Source organism: Pygoscelis adeliae, unplaced genomic scaffold, assembly GCF_000699105.1.
Source record: "Pygoscelis adeliae isolate BGI_AS28 unplaced genomic scaffold, ASM69910v1 Scaffold295, whole genome shotgun sequence".
In the NCBI taxonomy this organism is placed as follows: Eukaryota; Metazoa; Chordata; class Aves; order Sphenisciformes; family Spheniscidae; genus Pygoscelis; species Pygoscelis adeliae.
In genome coordinates this window covers 113,130-128,747 of record NW_008824874.1, presented here as the reverse complement: position 1 = coordinate 128,747, position 15,618 = coordinate 113,130, and the positions used below count along the sequence as shown (strand labels likewise).

The 15,618-nt window shown below is 36.9% G+C and overlaps 1 protein-coding gene across 1 annotated transcript in view; it reads left to right on the top strand.

Annotated features, from left to right (window-relative positions):
* Positions 1-15,618, top strand: part of CDH12 (cadherin 12, type 2 (N-cadherin 2)) — a 187,870-nt gene that overhangs the window by 163,712 nt on the left and 8,540 nt on the right. The window contains exons 7-9 of the mRNA XM_009324518.1: positions 5,073-5,209; positions 12,635-12,756; positions 14,194-14,311. Of these exons, the coding sequence (XP_009322793.1) occupies positions 5,073-5,209; positions 12,635-12,756; positions 14,194-14,311 (377 nt within the window). The remainder of the gene's footprint in view (positions 1-5,072; positions 5,210-12,634; positions 12,757-14,193; positions 14,312-15,618) is intronic.

Below are 15,618 nucleotides of genomic sequence, written 5' to 3'. Positions count from 1 at the left end.
TCGACTAGTATAAGCACTACTCAGCAACAACTAAAACATCGGTGTGTTACCAACATTGTTCTCATCCTAAATCCAAACCACAGCACTGTACCAGCTACTAGGAAGGAAATTAACTCTATCCCAACCAAAACCAGGACAACTCTGTATCAAATATAAAAATTAAACAAATGTCCCCCCCTCACCTTTTTTGGTTTTTTTTTTTTCCTTTTCTTCTTTTAGAAGGCTGGTTGCAATTACTGTACCCTATTTATGGAACAGTAAAATAAATTGGATAACTCCTTTCCATTTTCATGCCAATTCCAATTGAATAACATGCTTTAATCCTTCAGATGATTTTCTGTATGCATGTTGTTGCAGCAGGAGCAAGTTTGGTCTGAGTGCCTTCAGCTTAATAGCATCTCCAGTGAAAAAGGTTGTAAACAGCATCTTTCCTTCACTGTTCCTTTCAGCAGCTTGGGCAGGTCAGACCTCTTCTCCTCATGTTCACCATCACTGCACCATACCTGTCATCTGTGTTTTAGCACTCTAACTAAAACTGCTGTAATATTTTTTAGCTGGTGGAAATATCAACAGAAAATTTTATATGTATGTGTGTATATGGAATGCAAGGGAGATTTGAGTATGAAACCGTAACAGTATAGGTTATTCATTATCAAGGTAATACTAGCAAGACTAGAATACTCAGCTGAATTTTGGAAAACAGAAAAAAAATGGCTATTAGCTTGTAAAGGACCTTGTAACTTTCTCCTAAGCTCCCCTTTTTGAGCTTAGTCCAAGACGCAATATACTTTCATCTGCAAATTTGAGAACAGCTGGTGAAATCCCCACTAAGGGTCAATTCATGGGCACACAAATGCATACTCTATTGTGTTTAAGCATCAACTAAAAAAAAAAAAAGAAAAAAAAGATAGTAGTATGTTGTAAGTTGTTGCATGCTATAACTTGTTATATGATTCCTCTGTTGCATTGTGTCACCACTGCTGTCATTATCAAGACAGAATAACAAAGACAGACTTTGGCAAGGTTTACAAACTTCTGGTGAGGATGGACCCCACTGTTCCCAAAGCCATCCTTGCTAGGCAGGGGAAGTCTTCCCCTCCATATTTTGAAGACCAAAAAACACCAACCCAAGTCGTGAGCTTCACAGCCTCCTTAGCCTCCTGCCACCTCCCATCCCTCCTGAGCATGTTGCCACGCATGTTTCCATAGCAGCAGTGGGACAGCTGTCCAGTTGTTTTATTCATGGTATAACAGTCTGAGGCAACTACAGTTGTCTGCTTGATGGCTCAGAGTTCCTGTTATCCTCACAAGTGTGATCTGCTGTCATTCATGTATTCAACAGCACTCCATCAAGCACTCTGTTATCTTCCATGCTGCAGCTAGAGTCGACAGTCTTCCCCATGTTCCTCTGCTCTTCAAAAGAAGATGAGCCCTTTTCCAGGGGAGTGCTTTGTGAGACCCCATGAGCTACATATAGCCTCACTGTTTAGCCAATATGAATGCAAATTATTCTTGGAGCTCTTAAGAGGGCAGTGTGTGTCTTTGTGAACAGTCTGGATGAGAATCTTTCAGACTTGACTCTTATTTTATAAACCAAATATTTCCATTCTGTCTCTTCTATTCTACTTGATGTACAAATATAGCTATACTTGGGAAGACCCAAACAATGTTAGCAAAGGTGTATCCCTCCACACTTATCCTCGCCCCACTTCAACAATATAATCTGGAATACAAACCTTTGTGGGGAAGTATATTCAGGGAGACATAATTCAAAGTTTCTTCCCCGTCAGTGAATATGAACAATATATCAATGTTCTGGTACTCAGAGCTGCCAGGCAGGCCTGTTCAGGTGCTTCTGAAAAATAATACTGCTGTGTCCTATGTCAAGTAAGGCTGTGCCTGTTCTCCCTAACTTTTCAAGGAGAGAGCTGCCTCTTGGGATTAGTGCAGTTATCCATGATCTGTCTTGCCGGGACTCTGAGCAGTCAAATAAACCAAGTTCAGTTGCTTCAAACTGCTAGACCATGACTAGAGGATTGAGACAGCTGTCCTAATACCAGTATTTCAAGAGTGTTCCTCTTTGTGTCACAATCTAACAACAAATGTCAGGCTTTATGTCCCAGATACTTGGGTTTATCTCTGGAAAGTTACTGATTTTTCTGGTTGGAGACCCTTTTCCCATTTCTTCTTTTCTTGAAAGCATTTTTTCCAAGTAAAAGACAGAGCTCAGGCAATACTGTTGGACTTAGAAAGAGACTAACTCTTGCTGTGCTGCTTACAAAGGTTCTCACATTGAGCATCAGACTGTATGAAAGAGTGCTTTTGAGCTGTAAAAGGAACCTACAATTCTTTTAGGGCCTCCCCCAAAGGTGACCTCCCTTTGGGATGTTCCAAAAATTCCTATTTGAAAAGCAGCCAGATGGGTCCCCTTCACTCTTTTGCTAGGCCTTACAGACTTACTGAAGTATCTGGGAGCAGTACTATGTCCAGAAGAGCTGTCTGTAAGAGGATCTTCTGCCAGATATGTTTTCAGGGGTGCTGCACATGGACAACAATGAAAGGAGGAGGAATGACTGCTTGTTTGCAGGTTTTCCTGTAAACATATGCATTTTAGGCAATACATCTCCAATACTTCTACTCCTCTTCCCTCTGTAATCTAATCGAATATATAGCTTCTTAGGATGAAAGGAGCTGAAATGACCGGCTGTTCTACCCCTAATTTTACCATATGTGCAGCACATGGAGAGAGGAGGAAGGGATGCCAAAGTAAAGGAAGGAATACAGTGCCAAAGTAAAAAAAAAAACAAACCAAAACAAAAAAGACTAACAATGCCAACAACGCTGGCACGTTTCCACAGTGTTAATGCAGGTGAAGATAATGAATTTGGAAGAACTGTTACAGTTTTGTTTTTATCAAACTGTTCAATTCCCACAGATCCTACTTCCAGTGAAGCCAAGAGGAATTCTGTAGCAGGAGTAGTGCTAGTCTTGCAGTGCTTATTGTGGACTTTGATCCTGCTGATGTTTATATTTAGGAGTAGGCATATTGGGCTTGTGCATAAAGTTAATCACCTGCGTGAATGTTTGCAGATAGGTTATCAGATTCTGATCCTACAAATATTTATGCTTGAACTCAACTTCAAACACAACAGTGTTCAAACTGAATATGTTTTCTGCAGTTTCAAAGCCTCCTGGTGAAGGAGGCTATCACCTACACTGTGCTTTGAATTAGGTCCTGTACTTTCTTCACTTGCTTGTACTGTGGTGTGTAGGGTACTTAGACAAAGCTCATCATCCTAAGGGGAAAGATAAGCAGAGTTACTTTCTCATGCTTCGATCCCATTTATTTGTGCGTAGCTGCATATTTAATTTAGGAAGAAATTACAATCTATTAAACATGTAAAGCCTGAAAGAGTAATTCTACCGTTCCTGAAAGAGGGTCTCAGTGTACTGATATGTCTAATACATGGCTTATATATTTTTCATAATTTTTATGTCAACCAAATTTTGAACAATGAGATTGAAATTACAAATGTGGGTATCATATTCAAGAAAATGTGCCTGCTCAGCTGTGTAAGAGGATACATGCTGCCTTTAGCAAATAATTTCTGAGGCTTTTCAAATAAAGCGGGAAACTGGTAATGGTGCCTGTTAATTGATGAAATAACCTATTTCATCTACAGATAGGATTTTCTTTTGATTTTGATTAAACAAAATGTCTCCAAAGGAGCATGGTACTTTATTTGTGATTTTTTTACTATTCAGGTCTTTTCCTGAGCTACTGGCATTCTTGAGTCCCAATCTGAGATATTTTCTTCAGGAATATGCCATATACCTCTTTGTACCATTGCTTCCTTCTACAGCAATAAACAGTGTTTATCATTGCATTCTCTATATATTCTTTCCATAAATCTCACTAATCAGAGAAGGAAATACTAGCTTTTATTCTCATTCTCACTGGTTTACATGCAATGAGGTGTCATAGGCATGGTCTTCTGGTCTTTATGATCTTCTAAATGTACTTGTTGTTGAGTGCCATTTTGTTCTTACTCCTACTGCTCACCAATGGCTTTCTCAATTTCATCCTGCCTATTTTTTGAGAAACATCATCAAGGTATGAAAGGACTAACAATGAAAAGGAAATTAGTAGCTGGCAGCACAAATTATTATTCTGTTATGACTAAAAACAGTAGCATCAAATGTGAAAATAGACTTTCAAATTAATTAGCATTTAAGGGAAATAGGTTTGGAATAATTATCAGATTGCTTTTAAGCGGCTATGTTTACAAGCGCATCTCTGCTTCCTATTAAGTCCTTGCTAGGGAAAAATAACAAATAAATACACATTTTCATTTTGAATCTGTTTTATGTTCGTACTTTTTTACAAATAAAGGCTCAGGAGAATAAAAAAACAATGGTATTGCCCTGTTCCTCACAGCTCCAGTGAAAGTGAAAGTTGCCTATTCTTCCCAAAGGCGAAGAGCCTTTTATTGCTCCTATATATGTGGGGAAATAAGCATGCTCTTCTCCATCTCCCATACTGTGACTCTTCCAACACCCCCTAAGTGAGGGATCTTAGTAGACTGTGCCAACAGCCCGTATACGTCCACTAGGACACCTCTTTGCAAGCCCAGTGAGGCTACTTCCAGCCTATTGCAGCTACAAATGGCTGTAAAGAGACCAGATCTGATCCACCCTACATTGCTATTCATACCTTAAGCACTGTTTCACATATCTTTTCTCTTTTTCCCTCTAAACCTATCTAGTGCTTCCAAAGTGACTGGTATAAGTGATCAGAGTCACAGAAGCTGTGCATCAGCTTCTTGGGAGCTCAAAGATTTCAAATAATCTGAACACCAGAAGTACTAAATCTTTTATTATAACCCATTTTCTCTTGAGCATTCTAACTCTGCAAAAAATAAACAAATCATTCTTTATTGTCTTCTTCCTGCAAGGATGTAATAGCTGGGAAGAGAAAAATAACAAAACTTGAGCTAGCTAGACTGCTGTTATGATTAATGAATAATCTTTGCACATTTGCATCTATTTTGTTTAATATTTTTCACATACAGATATTTCATCGATTGGAAAAATGATGTGGACAGCTACTTTACAATAGATGCTACTGAAGGAACCATTGCTACTAATGAATTACTGGACAGAGAAAGCACAGCACAGTACAATTTCTCTATAATTGCAAGTAAAGTTAGTAAGTATGACACAAACTGAATTAATATGCTAATGTGGTATTTTTTTCAGAATGTAGCGCTCAGGCATAAATACGCTGTGAAGAGTGCATGTATTGCCAAGAGATTATTTAAGAAGGCCCAATAAATATTGTTTTGCCAGACTCACTATGAGGTTAAGTGTGATGTTCAAACAGCCCAGTATAGTAAGGTTTTTCTAGTAGCCCTCATGTACGCACAGTTCCCTCAGAAGCTAAAAAACATTTTGTCAGCATGAAGAGCATGAGGAGCTGTATGGAGACCTTCCAATTCTTATTTCTAATTTTGTAATTCACTCCATATGAAATTAGGTCAGTCAAATAACAGGTCTGTCAGTCTGCTTTTTGAAGGTAGAAAAATTTGAAGACTCCTCTGATTCTCAGACAAAAAGTACACTAAAATTGAGTCAAGATTTAAGGCCCTAAATGAATCAGTCTGTGTGCTGCAGCTCTGCTCTTGTGTTTTGTGTCTGCCCAAGACTTTATGCCTAACCACTTGTTTTCTTTTCCTGTACAATTTGTGGTGGGTTTTTTTTTCATTTCTTGTCTTTGTGTCTTCTCCTGCATAGCTTTTTTTTATATATAAGAACTCCCTTCTTCTGCTGTATTATGTAGCTGCAGCTTTCTTCATTGCCATCCTTCTGTGCAGCATTCCTCCTTCATGATCCTGTCAAACTGAAACTCTCATAGACGTATGTCACCCTTTGAATACAAGTCTTTTGGTCACTTAGCGGTTGTGTAAAGGCCACAGAAGTCTTTCTGTTGACATCAATAGGCTGTAGAAGAGGACCCCTGCTGTATTTCCTCTTCATTCTGTATTGTTTATGTGTCCAGAAATGCAAGTTTCTAAAGCGAAAAACATGTTTTCCTCAATGTATTTCTTGGCACTGAGTCTTCAAAAAATAATACATGCTACTAGCAGGAAGAGGGAGATTTTGGAAGCAGTGAAGGTATACATTATTTAAAATTAAAAAAAAAAAATACTCAGTTGTAGTTATCTCAAAAAGAACCATAGGCTCAGTCCCTGGAGCCTGAAACTACAATGAGGACACCAGTCAAATGAAAACTTGAATTTTATCTGTAGCTTGGAAAAGGAATACCCTAACAGAGGAAACTAATCTATCACAAGTGACTGAGTATATGGAGATACATGTGCATGTGTATATTGACAGAAAGCCCACCAGAGCTGTAATTTGTTTCCAGAGAAGCTGAAAGGCAGGTAGATGTAGAGGGGAAGTCTCGTAATGGTCTACGTTTCAGTAAAGCTTAACTATTTAGATTTATTGGTGGACAAAGAACATGAGATTTGTAATTTTTTTTTGCAGTAAGGCAGCAGTTTTAGTAAATTTGGTGTGAATCTGTTTATTATTCCCAAGAGTATTTAAAACTAGCTAAAACCTCTGAGTCTACTTGTCTGTGCACCTTCCCAGCAGATATATAGTAATATCATGTTGTCCTGGTTATGTAGAGCTGTATCAGGCAGGCTCTATTATGAAATTCCCATTTTTAACAATTGCCTAGTTAGGAATCTATACCTAAGATATATTTGTGAGTCATTTCAGCGCACCTCAAAATATTTATACATTGACTATTATCCATAGTATTAAAAACAACTGCCATGCCGGTACTACACCAGTAATTGGCAATATCTTGGAGGATTTGAGGTATACTAACTGTCAAAACTTTATATGCAGTTGTCTGACCAAGAGCTAGCACAGAAATAAAGGCTGGGGTTTGGGGATGACACACTGCACACAACCGAAAAAGGTTAGAGAGAAGAGAAGAAAACATCTGAAGAAAAAGAGGGGGAAAAAATGACTATATTTGAAGAATTTCTGCTGTTAAAAAAATTTCCACTTGTTCAGTGCTGATGTAGAAACACTGAAACTACCATCTCTTATTAGTGAAAAAGTGCACTGAACAGTGCCTTGACATATACATGATTACCTAAGGAAAGTGGCCCAGGATTGCAATCGGTTGCATAAACTTGCCACAGGAATGGACACTATTGTTACCTAAGTATTTTCAGTTCTCCATTACCTTATCTTTTTAAAATAAAGAGACTCCAAACTAGTAATAGGCATTTTACATTCTGTTACTTAAAAACCTTTATTACTAAAATATGTATTTTGCCTTCTCACTGTGAGAGAACAACAAAACCGAAAAACACCCACCTTTTAGACACATCCTGATGGTCATTCTGCAAATTATCTTCTCTTGAACAGGACAATTATAAACAAAGACCACCAGATTTATCCCCATCAAGTCAGAGAGAAAAATAAATTAAACCGGCTTTGCCATCATTCCCCTATCTGTGGAAAAGGACGCCAAGGTCATGAGCAGGCTTGCCTGGACTCCCTGCCTGTGCCTTAGCCCTGGGGCCTTCTAAGTGATTGTTCCCCTTTGTTCTTCTGTAGCTTCAAAACGGAACCCTGTACGAATCACAGATGATACTTGTGTTATATTTTTTCTCACAGCCAGTAAATTCCTGAAGTAATATTACGACTTTTGAGCAATCAAGTTACCTTTCAAACAATGGCACAAATGGCATGCAGTTTAGGTAGCTAAACATAGCAGCAGGCAATTGATAAATGTAAATGTAGATATGGATGTACCAGTTAGATTTTTCTTACAGGCTGATAAATCTGACTATTATTAACACTAAAGCACCAGAAGTTATAATTTTTAAAGGAACACATTCAAAAATAAGGCAGAAGAGAATTACCTTGTGTTTATTAAAGTAACCTTTTCTGACATCACCTATTGAGGAGGAAAAAAAAATAATCTTTTTCAAAAGCCTGGTTGTTTGCGAATTTGTAAATGGTTCCATATCCAGTGTCCTCATTCTGCATTTATTTAACATATATATTCATATATATATATACACACATATAAATACTGAGATCATTCTTCCCTAAACTCCAGGTCCTGCCCCTTCATCCCTGCCTACACCAGACAAGGTGCAGGTTGGCAGCTTAGAGAGAGGTAGAACTTGGACCCTTAGCAAACAGTTAATTATGAAATCTGCTCGTCCCAGGCTTGCTTGTGTCAACTTGTACACTCACAACCAGGAAAGTCCTGGTTACCCAGCAATAACACAGTACATCTTGCATATGGACAGCAGCTGCTGGTTCCATATAGGGAACTGGGATAAGGGAAGTTATTCTACCCAAGTTATGCAATGACTAGCTCTGACCATGTATCATTATACTGTAATCTTTATTTCTAACCCTGAAAAAATTCCAAACATCTGATCTAAACACTGCCTGGGAATCTGTCTCCAAATAGCAGCACAACTGACTCTTGAGAACATGTCAGAGGTGTACCTAGTGTGGAGTGATGGATAGCTTACTGTCATGTTTAACACAAGACACCATAACTTTAGTCTTGCTCTTGTTAAAGAAGCCTGTCCCAAAGTAGAGATCTTTTTAAGCGGGAGGTGGATGATTGTTCTGCTGACACACGGATGATGACACAGACCTGAAAGCAGCTGAATGCAGAAGGTCCCTTACCCATCCGTGGAAATAAAAAATCAGCCTTTATATAGAATAAAGTGCATGAACAGGGAGGGGTTGTTTCAGACTCACATTTTTTTTCCCCCATTTCACTTCCCAATTTCTCCGTCCTTCTTTTCGCTCCCTGACTATATTTAATTGTATTTTTTTTACTTCTTAGAGTAAATCAACTCCCTGGTAGCCTTCATGGTTGCTGTTTCTGAATATTTCTGATCCCACAGACTCTGTCCAAACCAATAAATTAAACATGGCTTGCATTCATTTCAAGCACAAAGGCCAGCTGGCACTGAATAGCCTATTTCTATGCCATTAAACACTCTTACCTTCCAAACAGGGTAGTCACGTGTAAATCAATTCTTTGAGAGTGGTCCCTCGCCCATACTAACTCCCAGCACATGCATGTGAATTGTCCACAAGAACATCAGATGCCCCAGGACAAAACTGTGCCAAGAGCTGCTGTAAGAACGTAATGCTATAAAAAAACCAGAGTCAAGTGCTCAAAAAGTTCTCAGTGTGCTGCTTAATTACTTAGTATGGAAATGGTTTTTGTGTCTTACAAAAGAGGAAATGGATCAGATGCATAAGATTTAATTCTGCTTTCCCATCCTCAAGGCGCTAGTTAAGCTTGAAAATAAATATAAAGTAACCATAATCCTTCCTGTCCAAACCATCTTCCCAACTCCTCTAACTCTAGGCCCAAATTTTGTGAACGCTAAAGAAACCTCAGCTTAAATCTCAAGATGGGGTTTATCTTCTCCCGCATACCACAACTGGGATCAAGGAATCACCAGTTCTCCTCAATGGTCAGTATCTATTTTCTCAGATATCTTGGATTTTCACAAGTTCATTAGTCAAAGTATTTTACATATTTTCTACTACTGTAATATCCTTGAACCATAAAGATGTTAACAGATGATGGTACTCGAGCAAAAGGAGAAAGCAGGGTTGTCACTATCTTACAGACAAGAAAACTGAAGAAGAAAGAAGCTAATTAATTTGCCTGTATCTTACAGGCAGAAATGAAACCTGAAGTCAGTTTCTTAATTCCTAGGCTAATGGTTTAACCAACTTGTCTTCTCATCTGTGTAATCTGGGTTTAAAAGGCATGAGCAGATGTTTTCAGTGACTCACTCACTGATACCAGCATGCATATCACTGCTGGGCTCACAGGGCTCAAAAAGATTTGATTTTGAGACAAAGAGCAAACAAAACAAAAACAGATAAAATGGAGGTCAAGTCTGCAAAGTGGTATTTGAAATGTAATTCTTCATCCTCGTTCACATCAAGTATTACAGGTCTTTGTAATTACATATGAATTCAAAGCTGTACACAATCTTCTTGCAGTGTTCCTTTATATACGTGAGCAGTTAAACTGATATCAGTGCAAACAAGAAAGAAAATAAATAAAGTGATACCCAGAAGTGTGTCCATCTTACGCTGTAGTAATTCTGTTTACTTTCATGTTTGATTTTTGCTGACCATTTATGCAAGGGAAAATTCTACCTTGCTAAAATACTTAGCAAGAAAAGATTTTGTCCTCTAATATATCTTTCAAAGAAACATAGAAAATAAATCACAGACCATCAGTGAGAAATAAATGTAAAACATATACTCACATTTGTCTGTATTTCCAAAGTATGCTATACTATCATGATTTTGAGGGAAGGCAGAACGTCAAATCCCTTTGTTCATTTTAAAAATATACAGTCCCATACTATGTACAGTGTTCCAAAAAGCTGAAAAAATAATTTATGTAAGATACTTCAAAATAATATAACCTAAAAAGACTTCTTATAGAAACTGATATGTTTAATAGAAATTATAAAAATCAGCTAATATCTCCCATGTACATGATGCATAAATTTTGAAAACATTCATTTTTTTACTGGAAAGGCATTGCTAACGTATTTCTAAGACGAAACAAACATCTATGCCTGTACTTTCATGGCAACACATTAATCTCTAATGTGTTTAAAGAATGTGTCCTGAAGTCCCGTTGTTCAGTGTGGTACCTTAAAATAAACACACAAAAACTAAAAGAAAACCTGAGTTACTCCGTGTGAGTTGCTGTGTTCTTTACAGCGAGTACTGCTAGGAGGGAAGTTTTAAGTTAGGTTGTTTCTGCCAGTAACTGCGTGAACTTGACCTACTCAGGGCTCTTCTGATCTCTGTCTATATTCAGCGTTGGGGTCCTGCCCTTTATGGGCTAAAATAACTTCCTAGTACTTTTTTGTTTCCTATTATACAAAGGAACCAATTCAACTGTGAGCGAGCGATCTAGATTTCTTCTGGTTCTTCGGGCATCTAAAGAACCACTGCCTAATTCCCAGCTGCTAGTCCAAACTCTGTCTTCATTCATACTGCACAATGCCTTTCTCCACAGAGACATTCTGCAAGTAGGTATGATGCTGAACTGGAAATGAATGAGGATTAAGAGATATTATTAGATATGGTCACTATTAATTAGATATGTTCATAGGAAGGAACTACAAATACTGTGTGTTTTGGGTAGTGGTTTTTTGTGGGTTTTTTAATTTTTTTAGATTCCAAGCTGAATTTCTAGGATGGTCAGTTTATCCACTACTTGTAAACAGGTAAAGCACACTTCTACTTGCAGCTGGTCCTACTTAACTAGGAAATCATTGGGAAATACCTTTTGGCTTTGACAGAGGCCTCTTGAAAACACTTCATTTAGTAGTTCCTAAGAACAAGAAAGAAATCATGTAAAACTTCTACAGTGCCACCATGAAGAGACTTTCCCCCTTGCTGTGTTAGTTATAAACAACAGAAATGCAAAGGTTTATACAAACTATGAAGTAAGCAGTTAATGCAAATAATTTGAAGGGTCCATTTATGTCTGAAGATTCAAGAAAACTGTTCTTGTACTTAACCATGACCCCATACTGTCACTCCTACACCACCCTGATTCATAGCATAGATTTCTTGAATAGTTAACTGTGTCTGTATAGTGGCTGCCACTCTTCATAAATGCAAAAGGATAAAATAATCATCCTTTTGACTCACCAGCTAAACTGTTTTTTTATGTATCTGCTATCTTACCAGGGGTCTCAGCATAAAGTGAAAGAGAATATTGTCAGCTTTTTATTGAATTTGTGTCTCCTTTCTGTCAGACATTGCATTTGCAGGTAAACTTGTTTATAAAATGCATCTAGTGACTGATGAAGATTATCTGCATTGGTAGGACAACAGAAAGAAGCATAATGTATACTGTTTTTTAGCATTTCTTTTGCACAAAGTTATTTGCTGCTTGCAAATACTTATGCACTTAAAGAAATAACTGTTACAACATAGCCTAATGGTTTAAGCACAAGTTGAATGCTAGCTCTACATGTTTCACTGCTAAATTTACCGCTGACTCTGTCTGGTTTTCAGCAAGATTTTTCTTTAAGTCTTTCTCTCTTACATTTCTCCATCTTCTAAATGGGTATACTCCACTTACCTCTTTAATATCTTGAAGATGTAAACAGTGACTAAGTAATAAGTGTTGATTTTCTGCATTCCATTGTGGAAAACAGAATTCAGTTTTAATAATTAGAAACGTTTTCCACAGACTCCATGAAAAGTGATCTGAGAAAAGTTTGCCTCTTTAAATTACAGGTACAACTTCAAATTCTTTAATTTATGTTCTGATAAACATAATCATGTTGATTGATTCCTTACTCCATGAAGAGTAATGGATCAAAGTCTGGTACAAAATGATAAGAAGTTTGCTTCTGATTTCTCCTTAGTACAAATCAGAAATAAACGGAAGTCAAGGGCTTTTAGAAGTCACAGTACTGGGACCAAAACAGTTTATGACAGCTCATGAGCACTGGTGATGACAACAAACATAAATAGTATTCCTTAATGTTTTTCTCCTAAAAATCATTTACAGGTAACCCACTATTAACCAGCAAAGTCAACGTTATAATAAATGTCCTGGATGTCAATGAGTTTCCTCCTGAAATTTCAGTTCCATATGAGACATCTGTATGTGAAAATGCCAAACCAGGACAGGTATTTCAAATTTGTAATGTTTGCTATTTTGCTTTTTCTTTCCTTATTATTTTTAGCAATAGAAATTTCTGGGTTTGAAAATGACATCATTGTTAGAATTATTTTACAAATAAAATGTCTGTGTTGGAAATATTCACCTTTTGAAATTCTGTTTATTGACCTTTATGGTCTTTTTATGGTCTATTTATTTTTATTATCCCTGATTATATGGGCCTGAGCCACCCTTTACTGTGCATATTTAATAGGTATGACAGGAGAAAGAATCCCTTCCTTAAAGACACTTAAACATAAGGGTAAAACTGCAATGAATAAATGGAGTAGGATGGATTACATACATTTCTGTGTCCTATTCTGAGAAAAAGAACCTACAACCCCAAAGACAATCTTCCTGAAAGCTTGTTTTTATAAGCAGTTTCAAATATATACATAGCATGCAAAACCTATTTCAGATTCAGAATATCACCTTATGCTATGAGTGATGCCAGTATTAATAGAACTGGCCCCAGAAGCTGTTGGCATGTGCTCCTTCTGCACAAAATTTGTGCAATTAAACACAGTGCTGCAAAGCACCAAGGCTGACCATCGTACATATTAACAGCTAATGCTGTTTCCAAGTCAAGACTTGTAACTTCAGCGGTTCATAAATTCATTTGTCCATGACTTCATATGATATTCCTACCTCACCTTTTTTTTTTTAATACGTTTCAACTAACTACCATACAACCTAATTTAACTTCTAGTTTATCAGACACCTTTAGTTAGTACCTTATCCAGGCACTAAGAGTAGAAAGGGGAACCTTTTACAAGGAAGGCTGAGATAAGCACTGAGTTGTCAAAAATTATAAATATTTAGACCTTTGTTACATAAAAAAATGCCTTCCTTTTAAAAAGATCAGTGGCAATCCTACTATGAAACATTTTAACTGCACTGTGCTTACCTGAAATCTAGTAGATAGGACTCTGGGACCCAAGAGTTCATGCACGCCTAGATGGTGCAGACCTTTCAACCCTCTCTACTTCATTTCAAGCTGTATAATTAGGGTGCAGCTTTGTGAAGTACTACAACACGTACCAGGCATAGCAGTGATAGTAGTAGCAGATAAAGCGAACTGCCTTTAAGTAATCACTCACCTGAAAACGATCACTAGTATTTTGATACGAAAACCAAATATTAAATACTTCTGCTATGAATACAGGGTAAATCTTTCTGATTTCCTTCAGATATATCAAAGCGAGACCTTCTGAGACATCACGAGTCCTCTGGAGGCTATTGTATTCAGACTTCTTGCCTCCACTGTCCAATATATTAGGGGAATGACAGTAATCCAGCAGGATTTCACTTTCACTGTTTCATTTTATGTTCATTTTGCACTTCTACAAAACTGCTTCTTTTAGAGGAGTGAACTGACTTCAGAATTAATCTTAATCTGGTTTCAGGTGATACAGACTGTCACTGCAGCAGACAAAGATTTGTCACCAACTGGGCAAAGGTTTTCCTTCAGACTGTCAGCTGAGGCTTCCAACAAACCAAATTTCACAGTCCATGACTACAGAAGTAAGTTGCTTACCCATATCTCTCTTTCAGAGCAGCAGGTTATGATTATAATGACAAATATGATTACTTTGTATTACAGTCATGTCTACAGACTAACTTTTTTATTTGACTTTTCTAATTGTTAAACTATCTAGGGCATATATTAATATAAATTCAGGTCTTGCACCTTTTCTCATTTTTAGGGGAAAGGAATTGTCAGAACACCAAAGGCTGAGATTTTTTTTTTTAAAAACACTGCTTCCTGTTTTATTTTCTTCCTTTTATCATTCAGTAACTCAGGAAGAACTCATATGCCAATGCAGGTATACCTTTAAACAAGGCACTACTGCTGCCTTGTTTAAATACTATTACTTTGCTAACTGTTTTCGAAGTACCCAGCTATTGTGCTTTCTGGAGGATGCATAGTCCTGCAGAAGAATTAGTTCTAAATATGGACAGTGCTGCTGCAGTATAACATCCCACAACACTCTTAATAATCTGTAGATTTATATAATTAACATCTCTGATTTTTCCCCCAATTTTTGTCATAACTGATCATCTCTTTTTTCTTTTTCACTTGAATGCTTTTGATAAGTGGCAAAGAACAACCCAAGATGAAAAAATTGATTGTTTTTCTATTGTAAACATCTTCAAGCATGTAGTCTTGTGAACAGACACAGCTAAAACATCATAATAAACTGTAGTAAATTTTCACCACTAATTACTTTAATCAAATAAGGAAAAAAAACACCAAACCATGAGTTTATCAGCTATTAGGTGATCTTTAAAGAACTGTGATATGATAAACTTTTCATTAAAAAAGGGTATACATTACTCTGCAAAGAAAGAACACCTAAAGCCATCCAATAAATTCAGTAACATTTGCCTATTTAACTATGTAGGTTATAAGTATTACTTTTAAGGAAATTATATAATTCTTAATTTTTTATAACTTTACTAATTATATTCATTATTATTTTTAATTTAAATTTGAGATGATACTGAGTATGATGTAAAGGTTCCTTTCTTGAGAATTAAGTAACCCAAGCCCTAAAAAGCATTGATAATACACAGAATGAAAAAAAAAAAATTGCAGAGGCCACTTATTTAGGCTTTTTTAAAACCATTTAAGTATATGACTCACATTATCTTTGAAGCCATACACTTCTGTCAATGTTAGGTGATACAAAATTAAAGCCAACAAAATAAGCACAACTATTAATCATGAAGACCTTTATCATTAAGAAACTTCAGGAGGAAATAAATTTGAAACAGCAGAAATATAAACTGTGCTTATTTTCTTTTTTTATATAGCTCCTCTGTGAAGA